We start from the raw sequence: 20,850 nt of genomic DNA on the forward strand, positions 1-20,850 counted from the left end.
GCGGTTCTTCCTAGCTCATCTCAAGTTACGGCAGGTATAGGAGGGACCCTGCTACAGGCACAAGGGAAGATGAACAAAAGTGTTTCTGGGAGGCTTCAGTCACCCTGGCCTTCTCTCTAGTTTCAAGGCTTAAGGGGATCTGTTTCTAGACACACCTGTAACCATCCGTGCCACTGTGCATAGGTCAGGGACTCAAGTCACAAAACCTAGTTAATGACAGCTAGAAAATGAATGCAAATTTCTTCTCCTCAATGTATTTTCTGCTATATCACAACTGATCTACATGCTTTCTGGTTCTAAAGTTCAACTTTATATGCAGAAAAGTATCTATACTTAAAAAAGGATTTCCCGACATGCTTACAGACCCCTTAACTAGCAATTTACATCAAAGCTGAACATTAAAAATAGCCTTCAGCATCAGCAAATATTTGACTATTTTCTCTACAAATTTTCAGACTTGCTCTTCTTTTAATTTTAGTTTGTAAACTCTGAACAGTTATAATCTTTTGCACAGTACTTTGTATATCTCTGATAGTCAGTAAATAAAGAATACTAACAATAAATTATATACACTACAGAGGAAAAAAACTAAAATCAGTCCACATTCTAAATAATTCTAAAGGGAAATTATTTTTTACCTGTTGATTTTGTAGAGGTAGAGAAGATTCCCTCTTCAAATTTCAAATTCTTGCTAGCTAAACAAAGACCTTAAGATACACTACCTGTGATATCATAGGCTCTTAAGACATATTTCAGTATAAAGAATATGTCTTACCTACACCCAGTGCTGATGCTACCAGGAGGTAAAGATTCAATGTAAAGGTTCTTTACCAAGTGTCAAATATTCCATACTACCTTTGAAAAGCACAGATTATAGAGGTTAACCCTACTGATTTCATCTGTATATTAATATAAGTTTTTTCTTGACCATAAAATACTGGGTTTGAGAATACAATCAGGAATTAAAATTTACCAATCTCTTATCACATACCAGACCACAATGACAAGTAAGAGACTCCAAAATCTGCATTCTTTTTACTACACCTCCAAAGAGTGATTACTTGGTTAATTCTGGCAGATCTAATCAGACATTATACACACAAACACACCCATGAGACCGCATGGCACTTGGAAGATTACCCACTATTTCCCACTTATTAAGATCTGGATCATATTTCTCAATGCTCTGAAGATATGTTCCCTTCGAGTAGGAGTATCCTCCAGTGACATAAATACATCCATTCATGATGACGGCGCCACACTCCATCCTCCTCTCCATCATGGGAGCTATTTCTCTCCATTCATTTTGCTCTGGATCATAGCACTCCGTGATTGTAGTCTGTCCACCGACTAGATAGAGCTTATTTTCAAATGGAACTGAGCACAATCCATATTCTTTTAAAAGGCAAAAGAAAAGAGCAATTTTTTATTAGAATAACAAATAAATGAGTTACCATGGTATGGTGACATACTAATCCTGTACAATTTATCACACACAAATAGAGCATTGATGATATTTTGATTCTGACACAAACTATTGCACACTAAAGCTGTTATGGTTTAGATGAGGTGACTCCCAAAAGCTCATGTGTGAGAGACAATTCAAGAGAGCTTAGAGGTGAAATGATTGGATTATGAGAGCCTTGACCTAATCAGTGCCTAATCAACCTGCTAGGGATTACCTGAGTGGTACTGTAGGCAGGTAGGGAGTGGCGGAGGAGGTGAGTCATATACTGGGGTATACTTTTGGGGGTATATAATCTATCTCTGGAGAGCAGAACACTCTACTTCCTGGTGCCTGAGCTGCCTTCTTCCACCACACTTTTCTATTATAATGTTCTGCTTCACCTTGGGCAGAGCAATAGAATCAGCTGCTTATAGACTGAGACCTCTGAAGCAGTAGGCAACAAATAAACTTTTTCTCCTCTAAAATTGTTATTGTCAGATCTTTTGGTGGCAACAGCAAAAAAGCTGACTAAAACAGAAACTTAAAATCCAATTCCTGCCATCTGATTCAGATGACCTGTTCCTGTCTCTACCCATCATCCCTTTGGTCATTCTTTTTTTTTTTTTTTTTTTTTGGCATGGGATCAAACCCAGGTAGCTTAACCACTGAGCTACATCCCTAGCCCTTTTTTATATTTATATTTAGAGACATGGTCTCACTAAGTTGCTGGCTTTGAACCTGTGATCCTCCTGCTTTAGCCTCCCAAGCCTCTGGGATTATAGGCATAGATCACCACACCCAGCTTATTATTTTTTGAGACAGGGTCTCCCTAAGGTGCAGAGGGCCTTGCTAAGTCAGCTTTAGCAGCCTGATCCTCCCACCTTAGCCTTCTGAGTCACTGGAATCACAGGTATGCACCACAGCCCCCATTATATTTCATCATATCTTAATTCATCCCATAGCACTTCTCATAAATTGGTATGATTCCTGTTCATTATCTCTCCTCTTTCAAGCAGTGTAGGAGATCTGTCCTACCCACTACTCCATTCACAGTTGGAGAAGGACAAGTGTCTGGTACTTTTAAGGATTCAATACATGTCTGCTCAATCAATGAAAAAATTATAACTTGCACCCTCTTATACTCCAATGCATGCCCACACTACTGTGAAAAGCTTACAGGTAAGCCCCTCTTTAGAAAGAATGTACAAATAGAAATATGAGTTCTTCTTCAAGAATGGAAGATAATGAGGCTGGGGTTGTAGCTCAGTGGTAAAGTGCTCGCCTGGTACATGTGAGGCACTGGGTTTGATCCTCAGCACCACATAAAATCAAATAAATAAAATAAAGGTTAAATTCTAAAAAAAAAAATCAAACACACACAACAGAATGGAAGATAATGTCTTATAAGTAAAGTTCTTGCTATCTAGGTTCTGAAGGCTAAGGAATATCTCAGAAGACAGATAGTTTTCTTTGACTGTACATACTGTTCAAGTTTCTGATATCTAACAAAATGATTCTACCTCTTAAAAACTCACTTGTTCTAATTAAATACATGTAGAATTCTTAGAGGATTTAGTTGTTTCAAGTATCTGTGAAACATTGTTTACATAAATTATATTTATCATTCCATTATGAATGATTATAAAAATTAACGATAGGGGGCCAGGTGCAGTGACACATACCTATAATCCCCGAAGCTTGGGAGGCTAAAACAGTAGGATTGCAATTTCAAGGCCAGCCTTAGGAACTTAGCAAGGCCTTAAGCAACTTAGGGAGACCCTGTCTCAAAATAAAAAATAAAAAGGGCTGGTGGTAAAGCACCCCTGGCTTAAATACCCAGTACAAAAAAAAAAAAAAAAGAAAAGAAAATTGGTGGGTCAGTTGGTATAAGTGATTCCACAGTGAGTTTACTAGGCTTTTCTCAAGTTACTCAAGCTTACCACAAAAATCCTCAACTGGTAATCTTATTAATAGATGTATCTTAATCTTCCCATAACAGTAAAAAATGTTTAAAATAAAATGATTCCTCTGAGTTTTTTCTCTGTTACCTAAATACAACACAGTATTGTTATTGTCAATGGAACTTTTTCCTCCTAAGCTATAACTGCCTTTTTTTTTTTTTGTCAATTTGTCTGAGCTCCTGGGGCCAAAGGACTGTGTCTTGTTTACTGTGCTCCTGACCCAGAATATATCACAGAATATAGGAAATATTCAGCAACTATCTATTAAGATAAATGGATGAGTGAATAAATGAGTGAACAATTTCAAATCAAGCATGGAAATGACACCATCTGTAATGGTTCCAAGTGTTTGGGCACAAATATTACCCATAAATACATGGCAGTCTGTATCCAGTGTTAATTGAGTGATATGAACAAAAGGACACAGGGAATCAGAGACAACCACAACATCCAATTGAACTGGTTTAAATTTTTTTTCCTAAGACTGTTCTCACTGAAAGGATCTGTAAAGTTTATGGAGCCGAACTTCCTAATTTTACTGGAAAGTAAGGCCAAAATCCTGAACTGCTTGTTCCAGGTTAGGAGGGTCAATAAATGGCAAAGCCAGGAGAAAACTCTCTGCCCACAGGTGCTTCTTCTTTGTTATGTATTGCTTCTTTCTTCCTGTTTTTCATGCCTTCTTTCTCAGATCATCCCCTAATTCAAAGCTAGTTCCCAAAATTCTGCCCATAGCTATCTTGTTGGTCCTGCCCTGTGAGACACCTCATTCATGCTCATATCCACTGGAATCATCCAAGCAAACAATTCCCAGATCTCAACATCCAGCCATATCCTTCCTCTTAAGAGGAAGGATGTGCAAATACACACATCTCCCCTCCCCACCCCCATTGCTGGACAGTCCTTCTGAGTTATCCAACTAGCTCTACAACCCTACACTGCAAATGGAGCTCACCATTTCCCCTCTTCTCCCTCTCTACTGGCTCCTCCATTGATACTCTGGATCCTCCCAGGCAACTGGCCACAGACCCTGAGATCACTGTCAACTCTTTTTCTCTCCAGATCCAGTCATCCAAGGAAGCAATCAGCTGTTGAATCTAACAATCCTCATATTTGCCCCTCTTTTCTGCCTACCATTTCTTCAAACTTTCAGTATTTCTCACCTGGTTTATTACATATTAATGTTAGCATATTTCCCTGTCCACTATCTTTCTCCCAATGTATCTTTTTTTAAATAAGTTGTTGATTCACGTCTATTTATTTATTTATTTATTTATCTGTGGTGCTGACAATCGAACCCAATGCCTCACGCATTGCCAGACAAGTGTGCTACTGCTGAGCCATAGCCCCAGCCCCCCAATGTATCTTAAAAGGAGTTCTCTTCCTAAAATGAGAGCTGAGGATGTCAGTATAGAGCACAAGTTTAGAAGGTACAAGTCTTTGCATTTGATCCCCAGAATCACAAAAAACAAATAACCAAGAACCACATCATTCTTTTGCTCTGAATACTTTGATAGTTCTACATTTTTAGAATTCTCCAAACTGCCCCTCAAAGCCCTCTAGATATGCTCCTGAACTGAACTCTCCCATCCTGTCTTCTATTCTACCATCTCATTCCATTTGTTCTTGTCTACTCCCAAGTAATGGAATACACCTGAAACTTTCCCTTTGGCCTTCTTTCACTCAACTGACATCCTGCAGGGCAGTAAGAGTCGGGGAGGTTCCTCAGAAACTACCATCCTTAATAGTGGCCATTTTGTAAGGCATAACTTAAAAATACCTACGGGGGGGGGGGGACGTGGGGGGGGTTGTGGCTTAGTGGTGGAGTACTCACCTAGCATGTGTGAGGCACTGGGTTAGATCCTCAGCACCACATAAAAATATTGTGTCCACCTAAAACTAAATATTAAAAAAAAAAAAGAAATACCTACCCCTGGGGAGCAGTTGCAGATTGCCAGATTTCCCTTAATTAGACTCAAGTTCTCAATTTCAATAGCACTTCTTTGTATAGAACTTGCTAAAGATTATCCTGTATTACTGTTAAATGTTTACTTGCTACTAGATTCTGAGTTCCTTTGGCAGTAGAGATTAGTACTTAATCATCTCTGAGTTTTACTTAACTATTAGAATTCTACCTTTCCCAATGGAGGGTCTCAATATTATCCTGAATTTAATGAAGTTATGGTCCCAAGTTTTTCAATTATACAAAATTAACTCATTAAAGGGATTAAGATAAAAGATAACATTTATATTACCTTTTAAAAATAACAGTAGCAGTCATTTCCTCCCCATCTAGGCAATGTCTCTACATATGGCAAGCTCAAAATGGACACTTCGCCTTCCTTGGAGGTGTTCCTGGAGTGCGTGTAAGAGGCATACCTTGCCATAATTCAATGGATGCAGATGCAAATGCCTTCAGGAGCTTACAGGACTAACTGATGAAGCATGTGTGGGCTAAGAAATAAAGCAACAGCATAGGCCTCCTGGGTCTGAGATGTGACCAGAAGTGGAGGGACTGGGATGAAATGGAGAACACAAGCCTCAACTAACAAGAACAACTATTACCCAGCTCCAGTGATTACTGCCAGGAAAGAGCACTGTCCAGTTGTCAGATCTTCCAATTTTTCTAAAGGCCAGAAATCATGATTTTTATATAAATTTAAATTTTAAATTCTGGTAATAAGCCAGTTCAAAAATATTTTTAAGCACTGTGAATGCTAAACAGAACGTATCATGCAAAGTGCCAAATTTTTGATAGCTGTTTTTTTTTTATATTTTATCAGGAAAGAGTTCAATGTGCACCAAAATGTTACAGGAGGAATTCTATGTTCCTAGTGATTTACAAAATGTAATTTAATAATTTTGGATTGAAATTTTTCCATGGCTTCTAATACTAAGTTTAAGTCACACAGCCTTTGACTCTTTTTCAAGTGGCTAACAGACTATATGCAACTTGTTATGAGGTTCAAATGAGATAATACTTAAGTACAGTACATGGGTTACAAGCTAAACTGCTGGACTGAACTTCACCTCTAACAAGCATTACCTGGCTAACTGGGGCAATGTCTCTGTGCCTCAGTGGCCTGTGAAATAACAGTACCTACCTAGCTCACAAGATTATTGTGAGGTTTAAATAGTACAATGGTTTGAATATGGGTAGTATTCCCCCAAAGAACTATATATACAGACTTGGTCTGCAGGGTGGACACAGTGCAAGGTACTGTGGTCCTTTAAAAAGTTGGGTCTTATGAAGGTCATCAGGTCAATGGAGTCATACTCCTGTAAGGGATTTTGGAACCCTGGTTAGTCCTGCCATTGTCATTCCATTGCTCTCATCAGAGGACAAATCAATGGGATACCCAATCTAGGATTTGAACCTCTAAACTATGGGCTAAATAAACCTTTTTTCTTACAAGTTGATTAGGTATTTCATTACAGTAACGTGAGGCTGATAAATACAAACAGATTAATACATATAAAATTATTGGAACAGTTAAGTGCCTGGCACATTTTTACTGAGTATGGAAGTATTAGCTATAATTCAATGTAATCTATTACTATTAATTTTCATAATTTCATTGGTCATTCCAGAAAAACAAAGTGGTGGGGAACTGGATGTGGTGGCATATGTCTATAATCTCAGTAGCTTAGGAATCTGAAGCAGGAGGTTAGCAAGTTGGAGGCCAGCCTTGGCAACTTGTCTCAAAATAATAAATAAATTTTTAAGAAGGGGCTGGGAGAGAACGTAGCTCAGTGGTAAAGGACTCCTGGGTTAAATTACCAGTACTACAGAAAGAAAGAAAGAGAGAGAGGGAGGAAAGAGAGAGAGAGAGGAAAGAAGAAAGAAAAGTGGTGGTGAGCCTAGGATGATGAATCTGAACTGCTAGAAGACAGAAGTCTACATATTCCATGATGTCTTCAGAGCCAGGGCATCCTACAGCTGCAGTTTCTTCGTAGGTACAACCTGCAGCATATGGAGCTGCAGTACCAGATTTAGGTGTGCTTCACCTGAACCACGAGATGAGACAGATAATGTGTGCAGTGGAAGTAGCTGTACAGGTAGAAATCGAGAATCTGCTCTCTCATCGATTATGAAACAGGTTATGGAATTAGATCATCAAGTGTATTCAGGCCCACCAGTTTCAAATTTGACTCTGGCCAAGCTACTTATTCATTCTAAACCTCCATTTCCAAATATGTAAAATAGTGATAAATGATACCTACTCATAGAATCACAATGAGAATTTAAGATAATATTACAAGTAAGATGCTTGGCCAGTATCTGATCTACAGTATGTACTCAAGAGGATTAGCTATTTACTCTTATTCTCAGATGATTCAAGCTTGTAGATTTTAATTGCTCTCTCTAGCAATCCACATGAAAGCCTGATGCTCTATGGAAAATGATTCAAAGTAATATGGTAATGTGATATGAATTTTGCCTACTGAAAAAAATTTAAACACATAGTACAACTAGAATAGGCTAAAATTTGTTATTTCTGGGGCTGGGCATTGAACCCAGGGCCTCACAATGCTCAGCATATGTTCTGCCAATGAGCTGTGCTCCCAGCCCAGCTAAAATTATGCTCCTCCTGAGCTCTCTTACAAAATGGTCAAAGATTAAAAGCATCATAGAGGGGCTGGGGCTGTGGCTCAGCAGTAGAGTGCTCACCTACCACGTACGAGGCACTGGGTTCGATCCTCAGCACCACATAAAAATAAATAAATAAAATAAAGATATTGTGTCCAACTACAATTAAAAATATACACACATATTTAAAAAAAAAAAAAGCCATCACAGAAGGCAGGCCATTCCTTATGGAAGACACGCTGCATATCACAGGAATGAGTGCTGAACAGTAACTGAAACCCAGAAAGGACATGCTTTAAAAAGAGGATAACAACAATCTCTCGCTGAACTTTAATCTTTTTGACTATCTGATGGACAAACTAATGCTTTTTAATTGTCTATAAAAAGTATGCTTTATATAGTGCATGTAATAAATAAACAAAAGCATGTAACAAAGAAAAAAAACACAAGAAAGAATGTAAGTAAAGAAAATTAAAAAGAAACCTACCACTTTCAACCACACAGCCTTAAAATGTGTTATATAAACACATCAAGGAAAATATTTTTAGATGTGATTTAATCAGAATATAATCATGACTACTGTTAGATGGATTATGAATTCTTTGTGCTTTAAAATTATACCCATGTGTAGTGTATGATAAAATTAGCACTTTCTATTTCTAGCCCACTCTTAGCCATCCCTTGTGCTGATAAACTGCACCAGGACATGCACTATTTGAAGACAGTACTTTGTTACCTGGGTGTGGACTGGAGGTGATGAGGCTCCATTCATTGATATCTGAATTATAGCTCTGAACCTTGTCATAGGTACAGCTTCCTCTGTAGCCACAGTGGCCTCCAATGACATAGATGACTTCATGTAAGACACAGGCAGTAGCATTTCCCACACCTGTGTGTCAATTAAAATCAAACCTTTAGATCAATTGTTCATCCTCTTTTGCAATAAATACTGAGTAAATTTATTTATTTATTTATTTTGCTATTACTAATGACAGATGCAGGGCAATGTGCTAGTTGCTATGAGGGATAAAAAAATGAAATAGGAAGGCTCCTATGCTCTTTAAGAGAGGATGAGACAAATAATTAGAACATAGTTATGAAATGGTAAAGGTGCCATAAAAAAGAGACAAACCAACGTGAATGTGAGAGCAAGGAGACATTGCTTTTGACTAAGAAAATCATAGCAGGAGGTAGTGGCATTTGACCTTGGCTTTGGTAAGTAGGGCTTTGGCAAGCAGAGGTGAGAAGAAGCCATTCCAAGCATAAAGGCTTACTAGGCATGTCAAATAGCCCAGTTTGACTATGACAGGTGGTACTTCAAGGGTTGTCACATGGAAATTATGGCTGGCATTGTGAGTTGAAGCCACAGGCAAAGCACCCTGATATAAGCTTTTTAAACCGAGGACAGGAGGGACTAAAAAGGAAGACAGGAGTCAGAAAGATGTAGGTGCTGATCCAGGTGAGAAGTACTAAGGCCCTGATTTAAAAGGGGGCTTAGAGTTGGAGGCAAGAGACAGGTCAGACACACAGGCCTTGAGTCCAAGACAAAGCAGACTGATTATGAGATCCTGAATAGGGAAAACTAGGAGTCCTTAATATCACAGAAAAGTATGGAGAAGTGAGGTGTGCTGCCACATTACTGTAATCCCAGCAACTTGGCAGGCTGAGGCGGGAAAATTACAAGTTTGAGGCCAGCCTCAACAACTTAGTGAGACCCTGTCTAAAAATAAAAAATAAAATGGATTGGGTATAGCTCAGTAGTTCAATCCCGAGTGGTTCTCCTGGAGTTCAATTCACAGTACTCCCCGCTCGCCACACACACAGGTTAGGAGGAGGAGGAAACTGGTTCAGTCAGGGGAAGAAAAGAGCAATAAAGATGATGAGGCCCATTGTAGTTGCAAATGTCAGTTTGATCTTCTAACCAACTTTTAACTAGCACTGTTATGTACCAAGTACAGTTTAATCTCCTTGTTCATTTCTACTTCAAAATGAAAGTAGGCTTATAAACAGGGTAGTTATGATGAAAAAGAAAGACTTAGGAGTTCCTACATAACCAAATGTTTATTTCTTCTCTGTATTTCACATCCCTAAACCAAAAAAGGAAATGAATTTGAAATTTATCCTGACCCAAATTAAGCTCTCATTCAGGGGAAGCTACTAGTTTACTCCATGACTATAAAATAATCTGGGAAAAATAATGTTATCCTTCCCATAGAAATATGGAAAACTAAAATTTTAGTATGAGTCTACTCATCAGAACAGAATCTGTCAAAACTGCATATAAGTAGATGAGTGTTACCCTGCTCTGGGTTGAATGAATATAAACAAGAATAAAAACTTCAAGTTGAAAAAATAAATCTCTAAAATTTTAGACCCATCTGGCAGGTGGGGGTGATTTGGGGGCACTGGGTCTCCCATTCCACTCAAGGCCAAAAAAACAAAAACAAAAAAACAACACATATGGCTTTTTTTTATAGTAAATAATCTACTGCAGCATTGTCCTCTCAGCAAACACTGTTTCAAATATAATTTTTAAAAATTTCAGTAAGGTAATATAATATAAACTTCCACCATTAACTCAATACAGTCCAAGTATAAAATTCTTAAAAGTGTTATTTCATCATTAAAAAATAGAAGCTGAAATATTTGGATTTCAGCTTTGGGTTTACAATCGCCACTAAAATATGTGGAAAGTTTCTTGTTTCTTTTGTAAGAGAGGAGGCAGGACATTCAGAACCACACTCATATCATTAAGTGATGCTCAAGCTTAAGCAAAGCCCAAAATCAGCAGCTGATTGCAACACATTTAAACTAGCTTCTCCCATCCTATGAGCTATTGCTGTACCTGTGGGCATACCTGGTCCTGATTTCATGCAAAAGTTATTTTTGCCCTGTCAAAACATATTCTTCCATAATGACATTCATGATAAGCAGGCATAACATTTACTGAGGGTCAATCTGCACCAGACACTGTTCTAGGTGCTTCTCAAATATCAATTCATTTAATCCTCTCAGAGACCCCCAAGCTAAGATGATATCCTAAGATGATATCATACAGATGGAAAAACCAGGGCAGAGAGAAACGAACAATTTGCCTGAGCCTCACCGGTGAGTGAAAAGTCCAGGTTTAGAACCAGGCAATTTAGCTTCAGAAGCAGTGTGCCTGATCACAAGACCATTCTGCTCTCAGGCTTCCTGCTTGTCATCCAAGGATCATACAAGGTCAGATTTCCAGACCAGGTCAAATTCCCATACCCTCACTAGTGTCAAAAAAGAAACAGAAAGGCCTGGGAAGAAACATTTGGAACAAAATGTCACAAATTTAGTAACAACCTACCAGATGTTTTTGGACAACTCCCGAGAACCAATGAATAAAGAATAAATGTAATGAAATAAGATTTCAATTTAACTTTTCTCCCCCAGTGGGAGAGAAGTAGAGCTAATACACTCCCAAACACACCCGAAAATACAATTTATCAGACAGATACTGAGACCCAGTAGTGTACTTGACTCTGTGGGCCACATGAAGAGGAGTGTGCTGAATTTCTCTCTCCCTTTTTTTTTTTTTTTTTTTTTTTTTTGAGTACTGGGATTTGAACCCAGGGCCTCACCCACACTAGGAAAGTGCTCTACCACTAAGCTATACCCCCAGCCCTCTGCCACTTTCTTTTATTCTGAGACAAGCCTGCATCAAACTAGGAGAATATGCTAGTTACATCCTATAGGGCACAAACCTTCTAAGGTTTTAAGGAAGGGCTTTTTAAGAAATTATCAGTATATTTTGAGAGAATAAAAAAGTTGAACATTAAAACACAGAACTGAAAAGTGTTTGATTTCAAGGTCAACTAAAAAAATTAAAAGACAATTCAATAAGACTGGGGCTGTAACTCAGTGATAGAGTGCTTAACTAGCATGTGTGAGGCACTGGGTTTGATCCTTAACATTGCATAAAAATAAATAAGGGCTAGGGATGTGGCTCAAGCGGTAGCGCGCTCGCCTGGCATGCGTGCGGCCCGGGTTCGATCCTCAGCACCACATACAAACAAAGATGTTGTGTCCGCTAAAAACTAAAAAGTTAATATTAAAAATTCTCTGTCTCTCAAAAAAAAAAAATTAAAAAAAATAAATAAATAAAATAAAGGTATGCTGTCCATACAGAACTACAAAAAAAAAAAAAAAAAATTTAAAAGACAAATCAATAAAACTACTCAGGTCTGTCTCTTCATTTAGCCTTCGACTTAGATATAAATTCTTAAGACTTGAAGAAAGATCTAGAGAAAGGATGTAGAGTTAGTAAAATGGCTATACATTTCCTTATATTTCTATTCCCTGATATTTCTTTTCTAGCCTGAATAGCATGAATTCCAGACAAGTTGGGGGCTATGTTTTCATCTGGAACATTCTGTGCAACATTATCTGTATAATCCACTGTAGTTCTTGGAGAACATCCCAAAGTGATAATCTTTTTTTTTTTTTTTTTTTTTAGTACCGGGGATTGAATTCAGGGACATTCGACCACTGAGCCACATCCCCAGTCCTATTTTGTATTTTATTTAGAGACAGGGTCTCACTAAGTTGCTTAATGCCTCCATGTTGGCTTTGAACTCATGATGCCTCCAGAGCTGTGGGGATTACAGGATATGCCACGTTGCCCCACCCAAAGTGATAATCTTTTTAAAATTGCTTGAAAGAGAAATGACTTCTGGCCTAATCCCAAATACCTAAAAAAATATAGGGTAAACAAAATTCACATTTACCTTTAATCATGTTTGCAATAGGAATCCATTTCTCTTTTAGTGGGTCATAGAACTCCGCCTCTTCTGCTGGTGCCCCCTTTCTGTAACCACCTAGAGCATAGACACAGCCACCCAAAGTGACTGCACAGTGGTAATACCTAGCATTGAGCATTGGCAAACCTTCTGTCCATTCATCACCTTCACTGTTATAGATCCACACTGTATCAAGAGCTTCTATGTTATCTGTCCTGTAGCCTCCAGTTACATAAATGTTGGGTCCCAAACTTGTAACACCATAGCTCTCCCTAGTATAATCTGGTATTTCTGCCCCTTGAATCCAAACATTTGTCAAAGGATCCCATATGTGCACCTCTGATAAAGGATGCCAGTAATAGCCTCCAATAATATACATTGTGGCTGTAGACCTCTGAGAAATCTCTTTATGCATGGGATTCAAGGCATTGTATATAAGAGAACGTATCTTATTTTCTGTTAGTAGGCAGCTTCTCTGAAGGCCTAATGCTGTCTTTAAATACACTGGATCTATATCTATGTTGATATAGCTTAGTAGATTATATAGACATTCAATTCGGTTTTCTACGTCATGAGCAGTCCACTTAATAACTGGCTCTATGATAGCTTCTTCTTTCCAAACACTGAGATTCTTTCTGGACAAGATAAATAGAAACTTTTCAAGGCTGATTTCCAGAAATTCTTCTTGTTGCCATACTTCCTTAAACCTAGAACACAGAATTCTTCGAGATTCTTTCTCTAGTTCTGGACACACATGAAATTCTGCAAAGGAGTGCATTCCAATACAGTTATCAATATCCAGGTGCCTTACCAAAAACTGCTCACAAGCCTTCTTTACTGAAAGGAACTGTAGCAGATCTGCTGCCTCAAGCAGGCTTTGAACATTCCTTTTAGTTATTTCAATTTGGGAAGTGTATGCATAATTTACAAGGCCTTCCAGAATATCATGGTGGATGCCAGAGAGTTTTATTTTATTTTTAAATTTTTCTTTCATGTCAGCTGTGAACATTGCCTTAAAATAATTGCTGCAAGCAGCTAAAACAGCTCGGTGACAATGAAAGATTATGCCTGAAGGGCACTGAAGGGTAATATCAGTAAATAATCCATCCAAGTAAAATGTTCTGAATGCATCCAGAAAATCCACTGGATGAGTTGAATCCTTGAAAAGATAAATATAATCTTCTTGTCCTTTTAGAGCCATGGCTGCAAAAAAAAAAAAAAGAAATAATAAACGTGTTTTCATTTTGCACAAATAATCAATGCTATTACAATCACTAGAATTGAATTAGTATCGGATATACTCCAAATCTAGACTAAGTTCAGCATCTCTAAGTAACATATGCAAAAGGTGGATGGACTGTTTCATAATTTATATGGTGGTCCATTTAAATTCAGGGTAGCTTGGAGCCGGAAATGAGGTCCCCGGATTCTTTAGTTCATTTGGGAAGAAATACTGATTTACTACCCCATTCACGCTTGCAATTTGTTTTAGGCTGGCGGTCCCTAGGGACATCACACACACTAGGTGTCCGACGACGGTCACTTCATTCGCCGCCAGACCTTGGCCGACTCGGCTCGGCCCGGCCCCAATTCAACCTTTTTCCCTAGCGCCGTCTCCCTTTCAAATCACATCGAGATGCCACAGAAGGGATGTGAGAGGAAACGAAATCTAAGAAAAGGGAAATCCTGAGTTTTTTTGCTTCGAGAAAGACAGAAGGAAAGCGGCGCGGCCCGGGGGCAGAGGCTCCAGCCTGCGCCCCTTCCCGGCGCCCGCCGCAGGGGTTTCCGCGCGCCAGGCGCCTGGGCCCCGGGGCCCACGTTCCCGCCTGGAGACTGCCCCGCCCCGGGGCCTGGCGCCGGGACTCAACTCCGAGGCGCCGCGCGCCAAGCGCTGCCCGCGGACCGGTGCCCGCATCCCGGTGTCCCGCACTGCGCACAGGTGTGGGAAGGCGCCTCGGGCAGCTCCACGCGCCGCGCTCGGCCCGGCCCGGCACTCGCGCGGCCATTGTCTGCGTCCCGCTGCCGCGGGCGGCTTAAAAAACCGCGCGGCCTCGCTCCCCGGCTCCCGGCCCCACTCGCCCCCGCCTGTCGGCCTCGGACGGTGGGTCCGCACCGCACCGCACTTACCTCCGCTGGCAGCTCCGGGACGCGGTGGTGGCCCCGGGCTAGCGGCGAGCGGGGGCGGGGGCGCCTCCGGACCCTCTGACCATCTTTGGAAGCAGCGCAGCGGAGGCTGCCTGCTAGTGCAGCTCCAGCCCACAAGCGGCTCCTATTTTGGTGCCCCGGCTGCTCCCCCGCCTCCACCCGAACAGCCCCCCGCGCAGCCTGGGCGCGGGGCCACACGCGGGAACTCCCCCGTCGCCTGGCAGCGCAGTGAGCGGGGCGGGGCGGCCCCTCCCCGCGGGTTCCCCCGCAGCAGGTGGGACGGCTTCTCAGAGGAGGCCGCCCGCGCCGCTGGCTGGCCCCTCTCCCGGCTCTCTCCGCCTCTCGCACTCTCGAGCGTCCTCTTAGATAAGCCGAGCGAGTCCCGAACGAAGACCGTCTAAGTGTGTGCGTGTTTTCCCTCCCTCATCAGCCTAGGCCCTCACGGTGGGGAGAGGGGGAGTGAGAGGGAAAGTGCGGAGAAAACAGGACCAAACTGAAGGTTTGTCTTCAGGTTGTCAGAAGTAGCCGCCCTTTCCCATAAACGCCATCCCACCAGGAGCGGAGCGCTCAGGAGGGAGCCATGGGGACGGATGGGTACATCAAGGGTTAACCTGGAGGTTTTGAGAAAAACTCCGGGCGACCAGGGCCAAGTTGCTAAGTCCCTTTGCAAGGATTCTAGCGGCTGTATTAGAGCCCAAGGAGCTAGAAGGAGCAACCGCCAGACTTTCTTGTGACAACCAGACTGTTCACATAAGGATGTCCGTGTGCTGCACCAGAAAAGTTCGTTTTCTGTTCCAACAAAACCCAATACGAAATATTTTCACTTATCATTAATTCGCTCATTAGCAAGACTTTATTAAGTGCCTTTTCAGCACCTACCTGATAGGGCTGGGAACTGGTAATAGAGCTTTGAAGTGGTGGTTCATGGCTCCCATGGAACTTACAGTCCAGCCACCTTCAGGGTATGGAACCACACCACCAGAGGACCAGTGTGTTTCTAAGTATGGCCCAAGACAGAATTTATGAATAAATGGCCAGATATTACATAAGAGAACTCTGAACCACCTATGAAGCTCAGAAAACCAAACCAGAACCTCTCCTCTGCAATTGGACCACAACAGTCAAGTGTAGGTCAACTACTGCCAGCTTCTCTATTTTCACCCTTACTTTGGCCTCAGCACCAACCAGAGGAAGCTAACTATGTTCTCCAAAGCAATCATACAAAATATCCCCTGATTCTTGTAGCCTGCCCCCATTTTCCATGCCAAACATCTATAATCAGAGGATACCTGGGGCTTCTCCCCCACCACCACTTTCATCAAGCTTCTCACTTACCTGTTTGTCTTTGAGCCTCTGCCAAAGGCAAGTTATGATGAATAAATCTCTTGCTATAGCAAAGCTCTGAATAAATAGCATCTGTTTGTTCTCCTTTGGGTATTTTAGTTTAATTCCACGTATGAGACCATCATTAAAAAAAAAAAAAAAAAAAGATTTTTGTTGCCCAGGTTAGACTCAATCTCCTGGACTCAAGCGATCCTCTAATCCTTCAACCTCAACTCCCAGTAGCTGGGACTAGGGCACCACCACTGACTTTGGGTTAGACCATCTTAAATGAATTATATGGAATGCTGATTATGCAGAACCACAAAAACCAACCCTGATTTCTCTGTGGTGGAGACCTAGGAATATGCACTTAATCAAGGACAGCAGGTAATTCTTGTGCAATTAGGAGAATGTGTATTGGACCCTAAATGAAAGAAAGCTGAAAGATTCAAGATTGCAACATCTGCTCAACAGGTAAGTACTACAAAAGGAAAGTACATGAAATTTAGATTCAGGGCTAAGGTTCATCTCTGACATTTTACCTAACATACAGCCTGGAGCAAGTTACTAAACTTCACTGATCTTGTTTTCTGACCTGTAAAACATAATATCAATGCACCCTCAGCCTAACATAAGTTTATTGAGAAGTTAAAATAAAGGGGCTGGGGTTGTAGCTCAGCGATAGAGCCCTTGCCTAACATATATGAGACACTGGGTTCAATCCTCAACACCACATTAAAAAAAAAAAAGAATAAATAAAATAAAAGTATTGTGTCCACCTACAACTAATTTTTTTAAAAAGTTCAAATAAAATTGCAAATGTAAACATACTGAGGACATGGTATATACATATTAGCTCTTATAATGAAGGAATATTTATGCTTAATTCTTCATCACAACATCATTTGGGGAGTTAGTACCTTTCTAACATTTCTTCAAAAAAATTATGAACTCTGTAGTTAGTTGTAATTATAATTTGTCCTTCACAATTTACAGTAATACTATTGTCAGTATTGTCATTCAAGGACAATGTTGTGACTGATTAAAGATGGGACATTCCTTCCATTTTTGTCACCGAAGTGCAGAGGTGGCTGTGATTATAGTTATCAAGTTTGATGCACAGAAAATATTATAAGCTTTACTTAACTTACAGTAGGTACTTCTAGAATCGTAACTATTTGTAATCAATGATTTACTCACTATATTGTCATTTGTGCAACTATTTCAGATTGCTGCATGAACCAGTTAAAACTTTTGCTTCCATCGCCTGGTATCTCCTAGTTGTTAATTATTGTTTAAAAATACATATCAGGGGGCTGGGGTTATGGCTCAGTGGTGGAGCACTTGCTTAGCATATATGAAGCACTGGGTTTGACCCTCAGCACCACATAAAAATAAATAAATAAAACAAAGGTATTGTGTCCATCTATAGCTAAAAAAAAAAAATCTATTTTTAAAAAAACATATATCAGTGCATATTAGACTATTAGTCTTCTTCACCTTATCAAGAGAAGAGTAGATCCTGGGGGATATTGCCAGGAATAGTTAGTTCCTCTTTACCATGTGCTTTATCAAAAAAAACAACAAACAAACAAACAAACAAACAAACAAAAAAACTGCAGGGTCTGGGGTTGTGGCTCAATGGTACAGCATTCTCCTGGCACCTGTGAGGCACTGGGTTCAATCCTCAGTACCACATAAAAGTAAATAAATAAAATTAAAGGTATTTTGTCCATGTACAAAGTCAGCCTTAGAAACTTAGCAAGGCCCTATGCAGCCTAGTGAAACCCTGTCTTAAAAAAAAAAGGTTGTTGATGTTGCTCAGGCCCTTGGGTTCAATCCCTCATATGAAAAAAAAAAAGTGCAAAGGCTGATAAATTTGAGGCATTCAGAAACATATGGTCAGCATCATAAGTTAAATAAATGATACTATTCAAGAAGACAGATGTGCTATCTGCAGTCCCAAGTCTTAAAGAAGTAAGTGCTGGGAGCCATGAGCCAAGTAGGTATGACAAATTCCTTGCCAGCTTACTCCCATGCTGTCTAGTGGAAGGACTTCTGAAAGGTGCCCAGCAAAAGACTGCGGCAAGTAAGTTAGAAATGGGGCATAAATGACTCTTGGCAGATATTGAACTTGACATGGAGCTGATGTCTTGTTGACAGCACACTTCACCTTTTGAAAGGTTTCTAAAAATAATGATTTTATATGTTATTTTTACCTTATTAGCTTATCTTTCCACTAGGTATAGCCATGCCATTAAATGTTTGATATGCTGATTGTGATGCCATTATCAATGTGTGCAGACAGAAAAATTTTTATACTTCATTTGCATACTAGATTAAGCAGATTGCTACTGGTAAACAATGTATAGGTTAATTTATAATCTACCACATATAGCTGTGTAAATTATGAACTGTTTAATATCAGCTTCTGCCACTCAAATTATCTTAGTGTGCATAGTGAACATTGCCCTCAAAGTTAACATAACACAATAAACACAAGTATATTTGACTATCCTGGAGCTGAAATTTCTTGGCACAGTCTTTTTTGGTATGCTTCCTATAAAATAAGAAAGTGTGACAAATACTTTTTCAAGTCCTAAGTTTCTAAATCCTTGTTTTCAACAAAGTGAAAGATGATTTTTACAAAAAACTTGGCAAGAATTAATGAAAGGCATTGCTATAATAAAATCTTTGCCATTCCTTTCTATTCATCTATGTGAACACATTTTTCTCAGGGTTTACATCAATAGAAAAATAAACAGGAGGGCTGGGGATGTGGCTCAAGCGGTAGCACGCTTGCCTGGCATGCGTGCGGCCCAGGTTCGATCCTCAGCACCACATACAAAGATGTTATATCCGCCGATAACTAAAAAAATAAATATTAAAAAATTAAAAAAAAAAAGAAAAATAAACAGGAATATCATTGATCTCAAATGCTATCTCATTCCAATCAAGGATACATGCTCTAGGGTTGGGGGAGGATATATGCTCTAAATGAAAAGAAAATAGTCCCATTCATCCGAATGAAATAACTTTTGATAAATTTTAATTTTTGCTTAATTTATAGCAATTATTTTTACCAATAATAATTATAATGTTAATTAGGTTTCTGACTTTTTAATTTAATTTATATCAATTGTTTCATTGATTAAAATAATTATAATGCTAATTAGGCCAGAAATTTTTAAATACTTAAGGATATAACAGTTAAAATTTAATTCATTTTTCACTTTTATTACAGAGGTGAAGAGGTGATTAATACAATATTTTTCAAGTATAAAAAATATACAGATAATGCCTTTCTTTGAAAGGTTCTAATATGTGTGAATTTTAGTTACCACAGTTTTTAGTTAAATAATACCAGTCCTCTAAGAGGAGAGTTCAAACTCCAGTTAGTATAATATATTATCAGGAGTACCTATATAAAATACAAACAGTGCTAGCTCTCAGTCAGAGAATAACTACATAAATAACATGGGCATCATGATCTCTGTGCAATCATGCCTCTTCTGACAAAGTCTGTCAGTGTTTGGTCACTGTGCATCAGTAATTCACTTCACAGAGGCAACAAAGCTTGCAGTTGCTTTACCACCTTGTCTGCTACATATATATATATATATATATATATATATATATATATATATATATATATCACCAAAATAGGTAATTAAAAGAGTATTGGCAAACAAGGATGAAAAATACACCAAAGAAATGAAAACTAATAATGCTGCAAATGAAATTAGAATCTAAGATAAACCAAGTTACAGAAGAAAGAGCTGCCTGTGGGCATATTGATGCTGCAACCAAACACGCAGCCAGGGGAACTTAGTGCAGGTGCACTTTGTGACATAAGTGAGGAAGTGGTCGTCACAAAGGTATCCCAGAAAAGCTGATGCTGGCAAAAAACTTCCCTTTACAGGAACTCTTGATATAGTTCATGGTAGTGTAGAGGAAAACATGTCGGAAGCTGACCCCAAACTTAGAAGTTTAATAATTCACTAAGTCATAGAAAGACAGATGCTTCCAAATCCTAAGTCATATAACAAAAGAAAGGCAAGAGGGGCTGGGTATGTGGCTCAAGAGGTAGCACGCTCGCCTGGTATGTGTGCGGCCCAGGTTCGATCCTCAGTACCACATACAAACAAAGATGTTGTGTCCGCCGAAAACTAAAAAATAAATATTAAAAAAAAATTCTCTCTCTCTTTCTCTTAAAAAAAAAAAAAAAAGAAAGGCAAGAACTGTTTAAACTACTTTTGATAAGTTTTTTACAAAGAAATAAACATTTTAATTTTCAATGATTCCAATATTTTAAATTATGGTGCACTAAGTAAATATGTCTTTCATTTGCCTATACATTTGTAAGAGACAGTAACAGTTTTTAATATTCTGATAAAAAAATTTAAAGGTGACAGTATAATCATAATTTTCCCCATTATTAAGATTGCTTTGCACATTTTCAACTTACTTGGTTATTTTATGGACTTCCACTACTGTAAGTGAGAACTGCCTGTATTTTTAGTAGGACAACCTTCTTTGGAACAAGCAGGTTGATAATAAGATCTCAAGAAAAAGAATGAAATCAAATTTTTCCTGTCTTTTTAATTTTATTTATTT

At 39.3% G+C, this 20,850-nt stretch overlaps 1 protein-coding gene across 3 annotated transcripts in view; it reads right to left on the reverse strand.

Annotated features, from left to right (window-relative positions):
- Positions 1 to 353: 353 nt before the first annotated feature.
- The window catches only part of Klhl23 (kelch like family member 23), a 34,501-nt gene continuing 14,004 nt past the window's right edge, over positions 354 to 20,850 (reverse strand). Inside the window, exons 1-4 of one of the 3 annotated variants that reach the window (XM_076866291.1) lie at positions 16,246 to 16,315; positions 12,754 to 13,968; positions 8,733 to 8,885; positions 354 to 1,395 (exon numbers count right to left, since the gene is read on the reverse strand). In XM_076866291.1, the coding sequence (XP_076722406.1) occupies positions 1,085 to 1,395; positions 8,733 to 8,885; positions 12,754 to 13,966 (1,677 nt within the window). In that variant the 5' untranslated portion in view covers positions 13,967 to 13,968; positions 16,246 to 16,315 and the 3' untranslated portion in view covers positions 354 to 1,084. Of the gene's footprint in view, positions 1,396 to 8,732; positions 8,886 to 12,753; positions 13,969 to 14,892; positions 15,012 to 16,245; positions 16,316 to 20,850 lie in introns of those variants that run through there. The other 2 variants (XM_076866290.2, XM_076866289.1) reach the window with 2 other exon arrangements.

The sequence above is a fragment of the Callospermophilus lateralis genome, chromosome 9 (assembly GCF_048772815.1).
Source record: "Callospermophilus lateralis isolate mCalLat2 chromosome 9, mCalLat2.hap1, whole genome shotgun sequence".
NCBI classification, from domain to species: Eukaryota; Metazoa; Chordata; class Mammalia; order Rodentia; family Sciuridae; genus Callospermophilus; species Callospermophilus lateralis.